General features: G+C 43.8%; 2 protein-coding genes across 11 annotated transcripts in view; both read right to left on the reverse strand.

Moving 5' to 3' along the window:
* Positions 1-19,758, reverse strand: part of BEND5 (BEN domain containing 5) — a 51,868-nt gene extending 32,110 nt beyond the window's left edge. For 2 of the 10 annotated variants that reach the window (XM_005284893.5, XM_065553808.1), the window contains exon 1: positions 12,380-12,711. In XM_005284893.5, the coding sequence (XP_005284950.1) occupies positions 12,380-12,596 (217 nt within the window). In that variant the 5' untranslated portion in view covers positions 12,597-12,711. Of the gene's footprint in view, positions 1-12,379; positions 12,712-19,598 lie in introns of those variants that run through there. The other 8 variants (XM_065553819.1, XM_065553809.1, XM_042845010.2 and 5 more) reach the window with 7 other exon arrangements.
* The window catches only part of AGBL4 (AGBL carboxypeptidase 4), a 1,392,624-nt gene that overhangs the window by 525,423 nt on the left and 846,171 nt on the right, over positions 1-21,030 (reverse strand). The gene's annotated exons all lie outside the window — the stretch shown is intronic.

Below are 21,030 nucleotides of genomic sequence, written 5' to 3' on the forward strand. Positions count from 1 at the left end.
TCTCATGCTAAATTCTGGGATAATGCAGGAGTACTGCTTCTCATGGTGTGCACACATGCATTTGGAACAGTTCCCTTTAAGACTCTAGTTTCACTACTCCTGCTATTTGTTAGGATGCCCTTGGAGGCCTCTTTCCACTCAGCTTCCCAAGAACTCAGTTCAACTCCGGCCTTTGTCACTCAGGTATCTTTATTTGGCTCACGGCAGTGCTATGCTGAATAGCTCAGATGGGGAAGGGGAGGATAAATGAATGCAGACTGCAGCGTTGTGGTAGGTTAACAGGAGCAGGTCCAGGAGAGGAGTCTGACATAGAAGAGAATTTGCACCCTTTTGTGCCCCAAAGAAAAGTAGAATATGAACCAAAATGGCTGGACTAGTATAAACTCAATGGCCCAAGACTAGCATAAGAGATTAGCAGCCCTGGGACAGATACGGCTTGAAGATTTGATTTGTAATGACAATGTGGCCCACATGCCTAAAATTTGTCTTGAACCATTTAAACTCTGTGCTGCATGTTAAGAATTGCACCATACCCTTAGGTGTTTATGGTTGTATTTTCAATTAGTTATTTCTATAAAATCCTGCTCCCATAGACAGAATAAACCCTTCAGCAATATGGCCACATAAGGACCTGAGGAGGAGAACCATCACTAAATGGGTGGATGTAGCAGAGCGAATTGGTTCAGGATGAGCCACAAGCCTGCATAGTACCGTGGGTTTTGGCCCTCTGAAAACAGGTATTTTGGGCAAGTAGCTCCCTGAAGGATCAGGTGATGCATACTTGGCTGGTCATGTGACTAAGGAAAGCCTGTGACTCAGTAGAGAGACACTCAAAAAAACTAGAAAGGCTGAGGCAGTTGCTCCATGAAGAGGTGAGACCTGGAAAGTGGGGAAGCGTAGGCACAGAAGGGGGCATAAAGGAGACCAGGCAAGATTGGGAAACAGTTTTGAATTGACATTTGGCTGACCAGCCATGGTGTTACAGTCCTAGGACTGGAGACATACAGTAGAGCAGGGAAATGGTCACCCTAAGATGTCATCTACCAAAGTGCTGTTGAAACAGCCAAGCCAGAATCAATGGGGTAAGGCAGAGTGAGAAAGGGAATTGTATAGCGCCTAGGAGGGTTGGAAAGACAACTGGACTGAGGAAAGGCTAAGGAATTGAGTTGGAGAACATAGGAGGGCTAGCAAAGGACTGCTGGGGCTGGAAGTAGAGGTCAAAAACACAGTGGCCTACAAGCCTGTGGAAGTCAACTTAGGCATACATGACCAGATGGCAGAGAGATAATCTGTTTGGTTACAACAGAATGGTTATGTGAAAGCCCTAAGACTGAAAGCCATATTCAGTAGTCACAAATTGGAAACCTAAAAGTCTCCTTAAAACATTCCTTGTATTCTAGCAATTGGGACTTGTATCTTGGTCAGACCTGAATAAACTGGATGTTTTAAAATACAGTTCAAATGTAGTCTTTTCGCCTCTGGAGTAAATGATGGAAAACTGCAGAGAAATAGCTCTGCACTCCAAGTGAATGAGAAATGGCAGATCCGAGATTGGTCCAAGAACAAGCTTGGCAGTGCTGTACATCTTATGATACCAACAGTAAAATGAGAATCTAAGTCCATGTTTTCTCCTTTTCCCCAAATTTTTAGTAAATTTCAATCTTTGTGGAAGATGATGTACTAACAGAGAAACTTAAAACCTCTTCAGCCAGAGATCAGATACACTATGACAACATGGGTGCAAATTTCCCCCACACTGCCATGCCGATCTGCTTCATTCCTAATTTGGCGGAATCATTTCTGTGATGAGGGGAACTTTATCTCTGTATTTACTTAAGCCAGTGATTCTCAACTTGTGGAGCGCATGCAGCCCAATTAGCACACATCTGTGGCCCAGCTCAGCTGTGTGCTAAAGGCCACCAGCGTACCGGGGTCACCAAGTTCCCGACTGCCTGGCATGGAGGGGTCCAGGCTGCCCGGCAGGGTCGGGGCTGCCAGCTGGTACCATGGGGGCCCGGGGCTGCTGGCCTGCCCTGCGAGCTACGGAGTCCAGGGCAGCCACGGGGCGGGGTCGGAGGTCTGGGGCTTCCAGCCAGCCCCGTGGGGTCAGGGGCTTGGGGCACCCGCCCAGGCCCATGAGCTCCGGGGGCAGTCACATGGCGGGGGTACAGGGTGGGCAGCCGGTGGGGTCGAGGCTGCCACTGCTCTGCCATTCGGCCCCGATAACACATTGTGGGCCACATATGTGGCCCACAATGTGTAATAAGTTGAGAATCACTGATTTAAGCTTTGGCACTAACTAGCCCTCGTTTGAGTTGATAGATGCTATTTATGGGGGAGCACTACTATTTACCCTACCCAAGAACATACCTATACCTTATAATACAAATAGACTACATGATCCCTAGCCTCCCCCACGCCCCTTTGCAAACGTATTTCAGACATGACAACAAAGAGTCTCATAGGTCAGAAAGGATGGGGCTACATAGACTAAGTTCTTTGGAGAAGTGACCATCTTTTTGTTATGTGTGTACACAGTGCCTAGTACTGTGGGGCCTTGATTCATAACTGCGGGCTCTTACGTGCTACCACAATACAAATATCACTAAGACACAGAGAAGACTAAAACAGCAAGATTGAGTAAAGAAGTTAGATTGGTTCATTTGATGATGGAAAACATCATTACAGATGACTATCGATTAGCTTCTTGTAGGCATCAGGAAAAAGGGGGTCTCTAATGGGGTTCTCTCCCCACATTAGCCTTGACAGGGTGAAGGCAGGTTGAGAAATGGGCTAATAAACTATCAGTCCACCGCTGAGAGGAATTGGATGGCTAAGCAATCTCCTGACTAATGGAGGGAGCCCAGCTGCGGAAGAACCAGCTGGGCTGGATTTATAAAGACAGGAAATTACCTGAAGAGGGGCTGCTGGGAACGTCTGAAGTCATTCTCTGGGAGAAGTGTTTGGAGGCTACAGCGACAGGTAGCCCATAGTTACTCCCTGGATGGGTGGGGAGTTAGGAGGCTAGCAAACCCAGAGAGAAGGCAGCACCAGATGGTAAGGAAAAACTGCCTTTCCCTGAGCCTAAGGTCTAAAAGAGAAGAGATCTTGACTGCTGACTAGAGGGTCCCCCTGCCAGCCACTGAGGAGTGGCACTGGGGGGCAGTGAAAGGGAAGACTACCTGAGGTTGCTAGGGAGAAAAGCTTTGGTGACCTGGAAGGGGAGAACACATCATGACCTGGTCAGACAGCTGTGTCATGAAGAGGCAGCAGCTCATGGAGTGCGAGAGGTGCTGCAGACTGGCAGAGAGAGATGGAGTGCAACTGTGGGAAAGGGAGCTGACCTGGCGAGTTACTCTCCAAAGTGACCAGGAGGAGGTGCCATCTTAGGGGTGAGGGGAGGACCCCGTCACAGGGGTTTTAGAAGGGATTTAAGAAAAGGTAGTGGTCTTGCAGAGCAGGCATTGGAGAGGGTAAGAAGAAATAATCTGAAAGAAGCAATCTTCATGCTAATAAGGCATCAAGGCTGGCATCACTACTGGAGAAGAGAACGCGTGGGGTAACTCCGCAAGAGACAAGGTTGGACAAACTGGCAGGGGGTGGAGTTGTGGAAGATCTTTAAAGAAAACAAGAAGTTTGAACTTGATGTAGTCAAGAAGGGGAAGCCAAAAGCTGAATTCAACAAGATGTAGGGATGGCCAGATTGACAGGCAATGTATATCATCTTAATGGCTGTGTTTTGTACTGACTAGAGAGGGGACTTAGTTGGAAGGTCAGAGAGGAGATGACAGGAGACAATAAGGGCCTGGACAACAGTTTTAGCTTGGTGGGCATAAAGATAAGGATAGATATTAGAAATGCTACAGAAATATTAGGATTCAGAAAGTCTCAATGTCAAGGGCAAAAGAGAGGACAGTTTAAGATGACCCACGTTTTGGGCCTCAGATGGTAGGTCTCCAATCCCCCCCACACCCAAAAATGGGGGGAGTTAACAGAATTTAGGAGAAAGATTGTTTGGGCCATCATAAAATTTAAATGGTTAGTGAGACATAAAAGGAGGTGATGATGGTCAAGCAGTTTGGAAGATTGTTTTGTTCCATCCAAACCTGATTAGGAGCAGAAAGATGAATGCATGAGTTGGCACTTGAAGTCCTGAGTGGATGAGGTCTGCCAAAAAGGTGACATTAAAGAGAGTCCTATGAGACCTATAGAGAAAGGGGAGAGGAGGATGACACACTGGAGGAATGGCAGAGGAGTAGAAGGAGAACTAGGAAAGCACAGCATCATGAAAGCTAAGGGAGAACAACATCAAGCAAGAGTATGATCAACAAATGTCAAAAGCACATAGGATTGTGAAAGGTCACAAAGGATGGAGTACACATGCTGGGAATTGGCCTGGAGAAGACTGACAGACCTTGGTTGAAAGCAGTTTCAATGGAGTGGAAAGAACAGAAGCCAGATTGGAAAGGACTCAGAGTGGAATTGGGAGAGAAAACTAGAGACCGTGGTTGTAGTCTGCCTGCTTGATAGACTTGGAGGTGAAGGGGGAAAAGGAAGATAGGCAGGAAGATGGAGTCAACTTATTGAGGATGGAGATCAAGGCATGCTTGTTTGATAGAAAGAAGGAGCTGGAGGACAGAGGTTAAGGAGGAGGGAGCAATCCTGTATTAACATAGGAATGGATTACATAAACTAAGTCTCCTCCTTCTCTAATTTCTGTGTCTGAAATCCTACATCAAGGCTGGCTCTCCTTTAGTAACTTTAACAATAAAATATACTGACAGAGTATGGGTGTGAGCTGCTCCCACTAAACACCAAAATTCTCCAACTTCAGTGAGAATAGGGGCAGGTCTTAAGAGTAAGACTCGAGTTTGAATGCACAAATTTGTTAGTGAATCACAACCTTGATATGGGGGAGAGGGATAGCTCAATGGTTTGAGCACTGGCCTGCTAAACCCAGGGTTGTGAGTTCAATCCTTGAGGGGGCCACTTAGGGATCTTGGGCAAAATCAGTACTTGGTCCTGCTAGTGAAGATAGGGGCTGGACTCAATGACCCTTCAGGGTCCCTTCCAGTTCTATTAAAAATATATATATATATATATATATATATATATCTTGATTTGGATAATGATCTACAGCAGAAACCATATTAACATGCATACTAATTTGAAGTCAGTTGTCTCAAACCTGACAACACTGCTACATATCATAATTTTGTGAGCCTTTGTTTACCAGTACTCTGCAGTGGCACCTTTGGAGCTATTCTGGCTGATTGAATAAATCAGTATGGTGCAATAAAATTAATAAATATATAAAACTGTAGATAGTGGGGAAGAATCAGAAAACATCTAATAAAAATGTTAGTTCAAAATTCATGCCCACAAGTCTATACTAAGCATAGTAGAGTTTTAATCCTGGCTCCTACATTTAATCATTAGTTGATGTTGAATAATTCACCTTCTCTGTCTTGGTGTCCCCCATCTATGCTTGCATACCTCACAGGGTGGTATGGAGATTAGTTAGTTAATGCTTGTACAGTGCTCTGAACATATAAACCTTCATGGTTTACAATTATGGAGAAACTCCTTTAATCCTTACTGAAACCCACTGCAGTATTTTTTAGAAATTTAGAATTTTTTAAAAATTGAAAACAAATAGCACATTTTAAAATAAGTCCTATCCTGTATATTTCAGTTGTTATATCCACCTATACAACACCTTATGTAGGGGCTGAGGATTAGTTGTTATTTAAGAACTTTACAAATGAAGAGTGCTTTACAGCAACAATTAACATTATTTATAATGACAATTCCTCTTTATAAAGTGCATTTTGAAACCTCAGACAATAAGAACTACTAGGCTGGAAACCAACTCAATAAACTTGGCTATGGTTTGGCTGCCTGCCTGCCTTGCTAGAACACTTCTGAAGGGGCTCTAATGACCACAAGACCACAAAGCGGTGGAAATGCTGCATTTCAGCTGCACCAGAGGGTTAAGACCTCGAGCACCCCACCACAAAGGGAGTCTCCCCAGTCACCTACCCATCAGAGACTCCGAAGGCAAGAGGAGAATGGACTGGAGGAGTAGCCAGCAGATGTACACACTGTGTGAGCCCATATAGAAAAGTAGTAACAGTGTTAATATTGGATTCATAATACATTAACATTTAAAAAAAAAATAGTTTGGCCACTATCTTTTCTTAAATACTTCAGTGGCACTAAGGTAACATTATGGAGAAATGCCTTTAAAAAAGTTAAGAGGAAAGTGTTTTTCAATTGCTTTAGAATAACAAAAACATCAACTTCCATTCATTTATTTTTGCTCCCATAAAACTGGTAGATGCTTTTAATTGTTAAATGTTGTAATTAATTGTAGGCACAGTCTTATTAAATCCTCAAAAATAAGTAATTTTAATGGAAATGTCACTACAATATTTCAAGCACAACTCCATATGGTAGGAGAGACAAGTACCACTTACTGTTACTGAAAATGACCTGTACTACTATTTTTTTTTTTTAACAATTAAATTAGCTTTTGAAAGTTAATATTGGGACAGGGCTGGGGGAAACCAACTGTGATGCCACATTCTAATCGGTGTTCAGATCAGAGTATGGGGCCAAGTGTCACTCATGCCAATGCGTATGACATTGGAGTACTATATAAGCCTGTGTAGGGATTCATATGCCATATACCCACTTAACTGCAAGAGTAAGGGGAAAGGTTTATAAACAAACAGTGTGTGTTTGGGATATCTTTATATTATGCCAACCCTCACGATGTCCGAACAGTGCACATAGAAGAAATGCACTGAGTAGCAACAGAATCACAACAATGCAAATAGGAGCTTCAAGCCAACTTTGTATACACCACTTCCCTGACCAACACTCTGCATTCTGGATGCACCTCAGCATCTAGCCTTATATATTTTCAATCACTGTAGTCCTTGTGCAAATATTTCCCTTCCGATTAACTACTGCCCTCAGAGTTCCTCACCTGTACGTCCAAAACAAACAAGTATCTCAATTTCTCAGCCCATTTCCACCCTGCCCCCACTCAAACCTCCAAGTGTCATGCTGTGACAAGGTGAATGGAAGTTTTAAATGCCCCTGAAACACAGCAAAACATTTCATCATGAGATTTAAAGGCTGTCTTAAAAGTCATCTAAAATGAGTTAAATTTGATAGGTCTATCTTAGTATGGGACACAGCCTAAGCCATCCCCAATGGGCAAGGACAAGTGTGTGGAAACAAAGACTGATGAAACTGGAGTATATAAAACCAGTTTGGATAGGGGGTAAGAATCTGAGGTAGCTGTGTTTGTTGTGGTCATGTGGCTGGGAAATTTTGAGGACAGTAGCCAGAGTACAGAGATATTTATTGTAGCCAAGGAAAGTATGTTTCCAACTAGAAGATATTCCCTTTTAACTTGATAATGACAATAGTCTGAGGTAATAAACAGTGAGACCTCTGCTTCTGAATTGTTTTTCTTTTAGCCTAGTATATGGTTACCTGTAGCAGGGTGACCATCCGCTCCAGCCGAGAAGGAGTTGGAAAAGCCCTGCAGAGGGCTGGGGCGGGGCCAGGGAGTAAAACCCCCAGCTGATTGGGGCGTGGCCCCAGTTATAGCCACTTCCCCCAAACTAAGCAACTGGGCCTTATAAGAAGGCCAGGGAAGCCAGAAGAAGCAGCAGCCTCTCTCTAACTTGAGAGGGAGACAGGCCTGGCTTCTGGGGAACTCACCCAGGGGACCTAGAGGGAGGCAGGGCTGGGGAAAGGCCTTAGGAGCTAGGAAGCCCTAGGCCAGCAACACCCCAGGCTGCAGAGCCTGGTTCTAGGCCCACCTAGGTATTGGGCTTGCAGAGGGGCAGCCGGAGGGTGGGTAAAGGCAGCCAGTCCAAACCCCTTGTTGCCTGTGATGATCGGCTGATAGACTGCAGGGTGCGGGGGCTAAACAGAGACTGGCAGTAGCCATGACTGAGGTGATGTGGGGATAGGGGGTGGGGGAAAACCCAGCAAGACTGTGGGGTACTGCAGGAGGCAGAACCCTGAGATAAGGGCACCAGGGTCCTGGGAGGGTCACAGGGGGCCAATGGCAAGCGAATCACCGGCCTGCAGAGGGTGCTCCTCGGTTGAAGAGCTAATTCCCAAGGACCACCAGCAGGAGGCGCCGCAGGGCTGAGTCTGTGCTGTGCTACATTACCATTTCATAAGCAGGAAGGACCCTCTATTTAATCATTTAAGGGCCAATGATGTTACCTGGTATACGATATATGTAACCAATGGCAGAATTTGTCTACAAATATTTTGGATGTGTGTGAAGAACCTATGAACTACAGACGGATATTGCAGCAAAAAAGGCTAAAAGGACTAATTCTGAGAAAGAGGTCAAAAAGAAAAGTCAAGTAATGGATCATTATATGAAGAGGCACCAACCCTTTCTAAAAAGTAAAGTACAAGATGTCACTGTTGCCTAAAATTCTTGCAATTTCTATTAGATACACTATTAACCTCCCATTTCAAAGTGCAGTGCAGTGTTCCTGTATGCTGTTGTATGGCAACCACTTTTCACTCTAGTGATGAATGAAACAATTCTTCTAGTTTACTTAACAGCAATTGCCTGTGAACTTAAAGCAGAAGTTGTGACAATCAAGACTTAAAGCGGCTTTCCAATGCTCAGTTTTCTCTAAATTTCTTCTCTGGGTCTGAAACTCTGTCCTTGGCCTCAATCCCTGTATAACTTTTTCAAAAAGTTTAAGGAAAATCTCTAATTATTGAAGTGTTAAAAGGCGACTTAGTATTTTCCTGCCCCCCATCAAAGGCTATAACAATTGTGATCCTTTTGAGCATGCTCAGAACATTTTCTCTCTCTTAAAGCAGAGTCCAGTTTTGACAAAACATTTTGATAGCTGTACTGCTTGTGTAGCAACAGCACTGTCCCTTCCAGTATACTCTTGCCCAGCATGGCCTCACCGGTCTAAGGATTGTTGCTGGAATACTTAAAAAGGGAGAGTATAAGCATAGGATTGAAATGGTGTGGGTTATGGGCCTGAACATATAGTCACTCCCATGGGGAGTCCCACTGAAGTCACAAGCCACTTATTAATGCACCTAAATAAGGACTTGCGGCCAACGTTTGAAAACGATTGGCTAAGGCTTTATTAATAACACAGAAAAGGAAACACTTGTTTCAATGTTTCAAAAATCAAATATTTAATTGTCATTCTTAATGCACATGGGCAATTTATTTTCGCCATTCCCCCCCCATCTCCCTTTAACAAAAATTTTAAAAAAGGCAAGGAAACAAATGCCAAGTTTCTCAGAATATCATTAAATCACCATTGCACAGACAGGGTTTGATAGTGCAAGCACATATGCACAGGCATGATTTTACTCACTTGACTAGTCCTGTAAAAAGCAACGTTTTACAGATCCAGAATAACACGGCTACTCCTCTGATACTTTAATAGTCCTGTTAATTCAGTGTATGCAAATTAGCACCACTAAAATTGTGGAAGATGTTCTCTGAACATGCTGAGAAATGAGCACATATCTTTTTAAAAAACCCTATTCTTAAAATGTAATATATGAATGACGGCCCTGATCCTGCACTTTGATCCACACGGGAGGATCCATGCACCTATGCAGAACCCCACAGAAGCTCTGGGTACTCTGCACGGTGCAGGCCCATCTGACTGAAGGACCAAGGCCTATGCATGTATTTTATATATACATATGCCTTTCAGAATGACACTAAGTTTACATACAATAGTTAACTGACTAGTTAGAGCGCTCTGGAAACCTTGGGGCAGTCGGGGGAGGGTGCGGGGAGTGATTTCCTACATAAACGTGAATTACTATTACTGACTTGTAAATGAGTAACGAACTCCAATATTCTATTTGCCTGCCATGAGACTTTAGTCCTGAAACTGTATGCCAATAGAAACATTTTAGAAAGTATTTCCTAACTCTACAATTTGCCACAAAGTAACTGATTTTAAAGCTAACTTGCTGATAATTCTATCAGTGCCAAAGCTGATACAGACTAACTCTGCTACCCCCTGATACTTGTATCCACAAAAACAACAAGGAGTCCAGTGACACCTTAAAGACTAACAGATTTATTTGGGCATAAGCTTTCGTGGGTAAAAAAGCCCTCACTTCTTCAGATGCATGGAGTGAAAATTATAGATGCAGGCATTATATAATGACACATGAAGAGAAGGGAGTTACCTCACTGGAGAACCAGTGTTGACAGGGCCAAAGCTGATACATTAACTACAAACCCAAATTCTATTCCCAAGATTTCTAAGTATAAGATCAATTTCTCTCCTCAGGCACTAGAAGCTTCTTGGAATAATAAAATAAACATTTAAGCTACAGAGATGGCCAGAAGGGGATAGTTTCAAGAGTAAAACAATAATTCTTTGTGTGTAGTGTGTAATTGACTCAGTGGTAGAAAAGTTGGTTTTTACAGAAAAATTCAGGGTTCATATCTTCCATGTACATAACTTAGCACTTAATGTCCGAGTCTTCCCTCATATAGCTAACGAGAACATCAAGGGTCCCTGTTCACAGGATAAAAAAAAAATAGTATAAGAAATAGAAACCTTCATACTTCAGGGGATAAGCCAACAAAAACAACTATGAAAAACTTCCTCTAGGGTCAGGCTACTCCACAATGAGGTTTCTTACACCTTTATCTGAAGAGTATGGGGCTGGTCACAGCTAAAAAGACAGTACTTATCCTGTATAAGATGGACCACTGCCCTGATTGGAATTGACAATTCCTATGTTCCCACTGTTTTTGGAACATTGTCAACTCAATGACTTCAGTACAGTTACTTCTGATTTATACTGGTTTGAGAGGGGAGCAGGCTCTACCCTTCTCACAAAACTATATATAAATGTTAAAATGGGTGTGAATTATCGTTCCTAATTTACACCTGGAAAAATAGGCACATACGTTAAATGACTTGCCTAAGTTCTTGTAATGATGCTTACTCTGTTGTATGATAACACCCTGTTAAACAGAACTGGTGAATGATTAAATTCCTGTATAATATGTCTTTAAACAAAAGCTAGCTCTTGTAATGAGTATTTTGTTTCTGATATTTACCTGGCAAAGAACTTTTTAAAACTTACTAAATAAATAGCTTAAAATTACATGCCTAAGTGTCAAAATCAGGTTCTCACTCCTAGTCCTACATTCATTCCACTAGACCCACTGTCATGGTCATTGCACTCATTGAAGGCAGACTGCAAAACTATAGAGTCTTTTAAAAATAAAATTGTTTCAGAATATACAGCTCGGCAGGCTCTCTAAGACAGTGACATAGTGATGTGAAGATTTTAAATAAATCTCACATTTAAATGTGAATAAGCTTGATGCAGCAATAGCAAGTTTTACAGGGGCTAGCTAGAATATGTGGTCCTGACCCCTCACTGCACTGCACCTTGTGAAGTTGTTTACACCAATGCATAGTGGACGAAAAACGCTATCATTCTGCTTTGGTAGAACACTACATCCACTTGCAATGCTGTAAATGATTCCAAGGCGCAGGGTAAGAGAATAAGGCCCTGTATGTATAATGGGGGTCTAACTTTTTTGTAATAGAAGTGAGGGGAGTTTTTTTATTCTTGTTAGGTGCAGTATGATGATTTTCAAATATTAGAAGGTGGGGGTTGTTGTTGGGGGGGGGGGGGTTAAAGTTCCAGATGTGCTAGGCCCCTCGATTCCCAGGTTGAGATTTCAAACCACAAAACGTCAAGTGCACAGTGGTAAAGGGTGTCCTGGGCAGATGATAAAAGCTAATCCTAAATTCAAAAATAATATGAAGTTGTGGCAGTAACTTCAGACAGGGGCAGTAACACCACTAAGGGGTGTTCCGTGGCAAAACCTCCCATCACGAATTCTCTCTCTCTCGGAAACAAAATCGCGCAGGTAGTTGCAAGGAGGTGGGGCCCTTTTAGTCTGACTGCAGCTCAAAGCAGCGAGGAGATTAGCCTGCTTGACGTCCCCCATCACCTCCCCTTTCTCGCGGCCTCATTTGCCTGGGGGGGGGGGGGGATGATGTGATTCAGTGGCAGCTATGGGGAAAGCCACCAAGAAAGGTGACCCCCCCCTCCCCCAGGTGCACTGCAGCCGGTCAGGACGTGGGGTGAACCCCACCACAACCCCCCCCCCCCCCGGCAGGCCCGCCCCCACGCGCGGAGTGGCTGCCTGGCCCCCTCCGCGCCGGGGAGCAGCGAGCGGGGCTGGGGGGGGGGGGGGGGCGCCGCCTCCGTCCTCCCGCCCCCCTCGCGGGAGCGATTTGTTTTTAACTGGTCCGGCCTTCAAACGACCCACCCCTCCCCCCACCCCGCTCCCGCCCGGCCTCACCTGCCAGCGCCAGGATCTGGGCCTTGTGCAGCAGCAGGCGGTCGCCCCAGTCGCCGGGGCTCTCGTCCTCGTCCTCCGCCTCGCGCGGGTTGCGGTACACCGTGTACACCTTCTGGTTGTCGAAGTCGAGGCGGGACGTGGGGCTGAAGTCCCGCACGCACGAGACGGGCAGCGCATAGCAGACGTTGTCCTCCAGGAACCGCACAAAGGCGTACATGGCGCGGGGGGGGGGCGGGGGGCGGCGGCGGCTCCGGGCCCCTCGCCGCCTGCACTGTTATTGTTCCTGAAAGTGCGCCTCGGCGCTCGGCTGAGCGCGCCTGGGCGCCCCGCCGCTGGGGCCGAGCGAGCGGGTCCGGGCTCCAGGCAGACCGGAGCAATCCAACGCAGAGCGGAGGCAAGCCCGGCTGGCGCGCGGCGCTCGCTCCCTGCGAAGGGCTGCGGAACGGGGCGCGAGCCGAGCCAGTGCGCTCCAGCCTCCCCAGTAGCCGCTCGGCGGCTCGCCTGGCCCCGCGCATGGCCCCCGCTCCCACCTCCTGCGGGGAAAGCGGTGCATGCAACCCCCGTCCACACTGCAGCGCAGCAGCCACACGAGCCCGCGGACCTGCACACGAGCTCGGGTGGCTCCAAAGCTTGGCTCTCGCACCCCCAGCAGAGGGTCCCATAAACATGTTACCTCCTGCAGCTTGTCTCGGCTGAGACTCAGTTATGAACGGTTTATATTACACTCCATCTTAGGGCTTGTTTAGGCCCCTGAAAAGGATTCCCCCCAAAGTCAGTGGATGCTCCCCAGGATTAAGAACAATCCATCACAACACTTGAGCAGGGCCTTAATTTGGACTCACTGGAAAAACTGAGTTTACATGTAAGGTCTGTTTTTCTCAGAGCTGAACGTACTTAATTCCCTCTCTTCAGGTGGAATCAGGAACAGTCAAGTCTGTTTGAATATCAAGCCTTTACACCTAGGATCTGGGACCTAGCTTAAGGAATTTGCTTCTGTTATTTATCTCCCCTTTCTGGAGTCACCTGGCCCAGAGAAGGGGGCTATTGGGAGAGGGTCTTCTCTTTCCCTCTCCTGGAAGAGTAGGGCCTGGCTGACTACAGCTCAAAATCATCCTGCTGCCTGGACCAAGATGATACAACTGTGCCCCGGGCAGGAACTAGGAGCAGTGGCGCCCCTGCCCATAGTAACAAATAGTGGAGATAAATTCCTAGAAGCCAAATAGGTAGAACATATCCTGCCATAATCATAATCACAGGACAAACCTATGGACACTGTTCTATTTACTAAAAGAAAAGTCCTTTTTTAAAAAAAAAAATTTGCTTCTCAAGTTCCTACAAGATGGAGACACCTTCCTATCCTACAGCATTGCCCATTGGTTATGGGTAGAAAAACCCATGCCCCCCGCTGACTCCTTATCAAAGGTGAAATGAGCTACTCACAGAAAATACAGTAGGACAACTAGGTCTCATCCTCCAAAGCGGACAGCAAGATGCAGAGGGACTGTGTGGGATCAAAGGGCTGAAAGACTCACTGGAGTCTACCATAGGTTTGGAAAAGATCTGAGCTTCTGGATACTTATTCAAAGTGAACTGTGAATGTTTTGGAATTTACACCAGGTGCATGCATTCACTTGCGTGCTCTCTAGTTGGTATTCCCCTCTGTTTTAGAAGCTGGGGGGGGGGGGGTGAGACAGTTAGCTCAGTGGTTTGAGCATTGGCCTGCTAAACCCAGGGTTGTGAGCTCAATCCTTGAGGGAGCCACCTAGGGATCAGGGGCAAAATCAGTACTTGGTCCTGCTAGTGAAAGCAGGGGGCTGGACTCAATGACCTTTCAAGGTCCCTTCCAGTTCTAGGAGATAAATAAATTAATGGAGATATCCTATTTATATTTTATTATTTAAGCAGAGCAAGAATTATTTCCAGGGGATTATATTCAGTTCTGAGAGTCATTTATAGGAATAACTTGAGAAGTTTAATATACAGCACATGAATCCTAAAAACGAGGAGCACTAGGTTTTAGTCTTACAAAATGCAACACAAATATAAAGTACCAAAACAAACACAGCCAACCATGGTAGAAATTTTGTCCATATCTATATAAAGTACATAAAACGACCAGGAATAAACTAAACGTACAATGAAGACATATCAAACGGATATAAAAATAAAATGCATGTAGCTAACAGCTGTAAACTTCCCATATGCTAATGGGAGATTTATTACTTGAACATGGACAAAGTCTTCCATATCCTCCATTTAAGGTTTGGGATTTCAAATGCCACTAATTTATATTAACAAGCAGTGGAACATCACCAGGTTGGTGTGTAATTTAATGTCAAATAAAGTCTGCTAAAAGGCACAGATGAGAAATATAATCTAGCATTTGGGCTGCAAGGGAAATGAAATCTCAACAAAGATTGTGTTGCTGATCAAACAATAACAGCTGCTATAGTGATTGTATCTCATTACAATAGAAGTAGGAAGAGCTGCAAAAAGAAACAACAGGACAAATTGATGCCTGGTGTTATTCCACTGGCTCCATTAGAGGTACACCAAGGACAAATTTGTCCCACACAGTTCAGTGGCTAGTGAAGGATTCGGTACACTGAACCTTATTGGGATTGTATTTCCATTGCAGCTGAAATCTATTTGAAATATTGAGTACTGCTGGACAGCGAAAGAAAAGAGGAGGAAAATGGAGAGGTAGCAGATAACAGGAGGAAAGACGACAAATTGGAGATATGGGAAAGGGGATAACAGGGTTGAGTATTGGGAATAAAGTTACTCAGATGTCAGGAAGGCCTGGACAATTTGTCCTTAGGTAGGAAAACTAAAAGAAACGATGAAAATAGAAAGGTAAAAAGGATAACTCCTCAAATTTCCACTAGCATTAGAGCAATTTTTAGAGTCCATTGGTCTTAGAAACACTTTAAAGAGACTATAAACTGCAACATTTTACAAGGTCCAATTATGGCACCAGCTGCACAAATATGTCCAAGAGAAATCCTCTGGTTGGCAGTAGAAATGGTTTCAAACCCTTTGGAGAGGCTGCTCCACAATCCTCTGTAGACAGAGGGGCATTCAAGATGATGGGCTGCATGTTTACACCCCCACCTGGTCCCAACCACATACATAATACTAAATAATTATTTTCCTAAAGGAAATGGACACTTTGTATTTCTGTTCCTCCTAGAAGGAAGATTGTTATTGGGCTTGATGCAGGAATTATTGGGTGAAATGCTATTGTCTGTGTTATGCAGAAGATCTATGGATTATCTAAACTATGGTAGATCATCATAATGGCCTTAAAAGTCTATCAACAATCTGCACTAGGTAAAGTGAAGAATTAGCTGAACAGGGGAACCACTTAGAGACAATCCAGAAGTTCATCAGTCCTCCTTTTATTGTGCCTCTGTGCACCAGTTTCATACTGGGTATAAATCTCCATAGAGATCAGAGTTTGGTCACTGCTATTTTAGAAGGATAAAATCTCAGCATAAAGCTTACAGATGTTGCATTGCCCTTAACAGGGCATGGTTTCTAAACTCTTAGAAGGGAACAACTGGTTTCTCACTATAATTGAGATTTTCAACTTCCAACAAACTCATCCTTGACTTACCCATTCTAAAGTTGTAAATAATTATCTGTGAAAAACATTGTTGCATTGTTAAAATATGAACCCACAGATCAAAAAGTCTTACTCCAAGAGTCAGGAAACCACAAAGTCAAGTCCCAGCCCTTCCGGAACTTGTATAAAGAGTTCCAGGAAATAACAGTTCACCTGTTAATTCTGTTGAAGCATTAAAGCCAAAGATAAAGCCTGCAGTTCTGATGTGCATACCATGTGTTTCACTTAAGGATGCATAATAAAAAGTCGGTAGTACTAAGCAAACAGTAGTAACCCTGGCACCCAAATCTCTTTTTGCCAACAAAGCAGTAAAATCAGGCTCACCAGTAAGGTGACCTCCATGTTCAGTGCTAAACCATACATCGAGGGAGGCTATGTTGATCTCTTGTCACTTGGTGAAGAAATCCACATTTACCTTCAGCATCCAAGAGAAACCTGACTTATCATTGATAACCAATAGACCTGGAATACCCTTTTAAGGCCTTCAAAATGATAGCTGTAGACCCTGGATTGCCCAGGGTACATTAGAAATTTTAAATGTGTTTTGGAGTGCTATATTTTTGTGTTGCCTTCTTGTAAATTTTGTAATTTACTTATATTCCAAGCATTGTATTTCATGCAATCAAACTTTCAAACACCGAATGAACCTTAAACAGCAAGTATACCCACAATTTTGCAAACAGTGTGACTGTCTATAAACTGTATAGCCTGGGTCTTGCCTTCCATATTGAAAGCTAATTCTGCAATTCCAGAGAGAAGAGCATAAAAGAGACACTAAATATTACATCCTAGATTTAAAAAAAAAAGTGTTATATTTTTCTCTACACCATGGCTGAACATACTTTAGCTATCACCATATTTTAATGACATTTCACATTTAGAAGAACTCAGAAATAATTATACACAAGAACTAGACAATCCCAAGTTGTGTGTGCATGCACACACATACAATTCACTGATGTGCTGGTTAACTTTTATTATTAAAGGTATGATTGCTAAAGCGTTCTGATCTTAAGTTATCCTGCCTTTTGGCACATATAGAATCATAGAATATCAGGGTTGGAAGGGACCTCAGGAGGTCATCTAGTCCAACCCCCTGCTCAAAGCAGGACCAATTCCGAACTAAATCATCACAGCATCTCTTTTTAAATCTAAGAATGTAACAATAAAACCTGCTTAATTCCACATGTAAATGAATCCTCCTCCTGTAAAGGTCACACACATTGTTAGCTCAAGGGAGCGGAACTAAGGTTTCCTGAGAGCTATTCACACTTCAAACACTTAAATAGTTTGGGGCATTTTTGATCACACAATAGCTGGATAGGAGGTCACCAGAATACCAGATTAAAAAAAAAATACAAAAAACCTGAAATCCAGTCCCCATGGACCAGAGAAAAGAGACATATCTCTGTGTGTACACTTATGTTTTCAAGGCACTTCAGATACCATGGTAATGGGTGCTATATAAAAGACCTAGATTAGATAGGTAAATCCCTGAGATTTAGGTCTTCAAAATCCACCATCCCCAGATCCTTCCCACCAGAAGAGGCAGTGCACTGCTGCAGGGAGACTCAGCAACCAACACCTCCTGAAAAAGAGTGATCTAACCTTAAGTGAGGTTTAGGGTAATACCCATTATTCAGCTTTTAAATTAAATCCTTTGGCAGTTGAAGGTCTGTGCTTGCATCTTGGCAGTAATTTTGACAGAATATCCATTCAAATTAATGAAAGTTTAAAAAAACAACAACACTCTTGATCCATCCGCACAGGAGATATTTATGTCCTGGAGGCAGCTGGTATACTCTGTAGCATTAAAAGGGAATGATTAAGCAATAATGCCCAGTGCAGAGGGCACTTCCTGGCTGTTAATGACCATCTGGATGAGTTGAGGGTCGGAGGTGAAAGCAGCTAGTCATTAATTGCCAAGAAATGCCCGACCTGGAGGGCATCATTTCTATCAGAAGTCATGAAAATATAAAACATCAAGAAAACGTTTACTTGTGTGTTGGAAAATTAAGTCTCTTACAGAGAGAGCAATATCCATGGCAACATAGTTGAACTCCTAATTTTTCAATCCTTCACAGAGTAGGAGATGATCTAGGTGATCCCAAAGGCCTTTCCATGCTACAAACATCCTAGCAACTAATGGTGTAGTAACCAACAGGCAAGAAGAACTTGTTTTTCAAGGTGCCCTGTGCATAGTCTCCCACTTGCAGGATCTCTCTCTCTGGTACCACAGAGCTTAAGGAACCTTCTTGAAAGCAATGCATTGATTTGTTTTTTCTAAACCAGACTTCCCTGTGTTAATTTTACTAGTACTTAGATAGTTTTAAGGAATTTTAAGCACTTAGACTTTTCATCATTGCAGAAACTAGATTCCTCCAGACCTTCAATATCAAGAGGTCTTTTTAGTTTTTATTTGGCTAGAACTAAGGTCTTTTATAGTCTTTGGGCATTAGTGTAAAGGGAATGTCATTTCCACTCAATGCCTGTGATTATGCACTGAGTCCTGCTCTGCTTTAGCTAGGGTGACAATACCTGAGGGCTTTAGGGCTAAGGCAGTACTAATAGCCTATCTTCATAGTGTTTCCATTTTAGATATCTGGATCGCTGCTACTTGGAGTTCTCCTCACACATCAACACAGCTCTGTTTTCTCTTGACTTGGTATCTAAATCTGATTTGACAATTTCCATTCTGCAATCCTTTTTTTTTTTTTTACCACAGAAACCTTAACCCACCCTCTTGAGGGTTGCATTACTTGCTGGATTCACACAAGTGGGAATACCATAGATGAAAGAGAGGTTATGAACTATCTGCAATTCTTCCAGCACGATACCTCTGAATAGTCACATTACCTGTCTGCCTTTCAGTCTTCTTGGAGTTCTGATCTCAGTCATAGGACTCTTGGGTTTAGATGGGCCCCATGCTCCGGTCCCAGCTCTGAACAGCCAGTGCTGCAAAGCAGTGCTCATACAGTTCCATTAAGCACTACTTTTCTATAAGATTCTTGAAGCTCAACAATATCAGGGAGAGTATTTGTCAAATGTGAATAGAGACAAACTCAAAACTCTTCTCATATCTCAATACTATAACGGGTTTAGAACTGGCTGTATTTCAAAATAAGCCAGTTCCTACTAAATATTTCATTAACAACAACTAGTATCAGCATCTTTACAGTTAAAGAATCCACTGTTTTCTACCTGGCATAAGGATCATTATCACAATAGGCCTAATGATATCTTTGCAGGGTCTTTAATATATAAAGATGTGTGTGTGCTACATTTCTTTGGAAGGCCTGAGGGAGTTAACATGAAATAGGGATAAGTCTCTGGAATATTTTAGGAAAATGCATTTTCCTGTAGTCTGTATTACTTAATAGAATTTAATCATAAAAATGTCTTTACACTCCTAACACCATCCATCCTAGCTTTTGAATATCTGAATGCACTTTACAAACATTAAATGAATTTAGTTTCAACAACCTTGTGAGGCAATTCCTTACAGATTTGGGAAACTGCAACATGAAGCTATTAAATGTCAATGTCACATACATTAGGAAGGCACCATAAATAGTTCACAAGTTCACTCACCCCTAGGCACCCCCTCATGGCCAGGTGTGACATAGCAGCTGGTCACTCTGCTCCAACTGTTCCTCTTTCAGTGACTTGGCCCTCTGGCTGGACACCATCTTGAGTCCACCCCTTCTGTTCAAACTGAAAGTCCGCAAAATGTCTTCAAAAATCCTTCTTCCTCTCTGGGGCTCTTCCCCAAACTGTCTTTGCCTCAGCCTGTAGTCCCCTTGCTAAATACTGTAAAACTTGTGGTGGGCTTCTATGCCCCTTCATTGGGGCCAATAGGAGAACCCAATCCCATCCTCTACTGCAGGGCCACGTACTGAACAGCTAGGTCTCCATTACATACACAACAGTTTAGCCTGGACCACTTCCTACCCTGCCTTTTAAGTTATCCTCTTCCTCTCTTTCCTTACACTCTGAGCTTTCTATCAGCCATCTTTCCAAACCTTTCCCCAGCTGGGCTTTATCACCCCTTAAGCCTAGCTCTTGTTCCCATTATTGCTACCACCTTCTGCTCTTTATGGGGAATTGCCTGATTCCCTGTAGGTAGGGCTCATTTTGTAACCAGGTTGGCTTAGCCCCAGGCTCCCACACTCAGGGGGCAAGCCACCTTATTACACTATGCCTCCCACTCTGTAGCTTAACCACATGACCTCCTCCTTCACAGGCTTCTGCCTGACTTGACTAGGTAGGTGATTCAAAAGCACAGCTCCTTTCTCTCAGGCCAGACAAACTGGAAAGAGTAACTCTCACCCATCACTGCCATGGAACCTGTAGCAGTGCACAACAGGGCCCCCTTAGCTCCTGCCTCTGTGAGGTCCACAAAGTCACTCTGAGACCCTGGGATTAGTAACCACAGATGCAGTTTATTTACAGGCTTGGTCCCACCACCCTTTCACCATGTACAGTTGGCCCTTCACCATCTGCAGACAGGGCTGGGCAAGGAACTGCTTCTACTCACTGCCTCTCTTTCTACTCCCCCTTCACTACGCTCCCCTGAGGCTTTTATACAGCCCCAGGCTAATTAGGCGACAGCTGTCTCTGCTTCCCCAATTAGAGCCAGGTTATCTCCAGCCAGCTCTAATTTATTCCCCTAAATGGGAGCTGGCATGACAAAAGATTAATCAACAACCCTTTGCCCAGCACCCTGTCACAGAACCCCTAAGATTTGTCTACAGTAGGATCCAAATTGAAATTTTAAAACAATCCCTAGGAGGCCTTTGGGGAGCAGCAGGTGGCTTTCTAAATGATAAAGGAAGGCCTCAACTATCCCTGCTCCATTTATAGAGCAGGGGGTTTCTCCCAGCAGAGAAACTGGGATTTGGTGCTACCAGCCCAAAAGGATTCTGAGGGCCAAAGGTGAGTGACACTTTATCACACCTTCAAATAAAAGCCCAAACAATCTCTACTGTGGCATTTAACATTCTGAGGAGACTGTGAATAATTT

This window comes from Chrysemys picta, chromosome 8 (assembly GCF_011386835.1).
Source record: "Chrysemys picta bellii isolate R12L10 chromosome 8, ASM1138683v2, whole genome shotgun sequence".
Classification (NCBI taxonomy): Eukaryota; Metazoa; Chordata; order Testudines; family Emydidae; genus Chrysemys; species Chrysemys picta.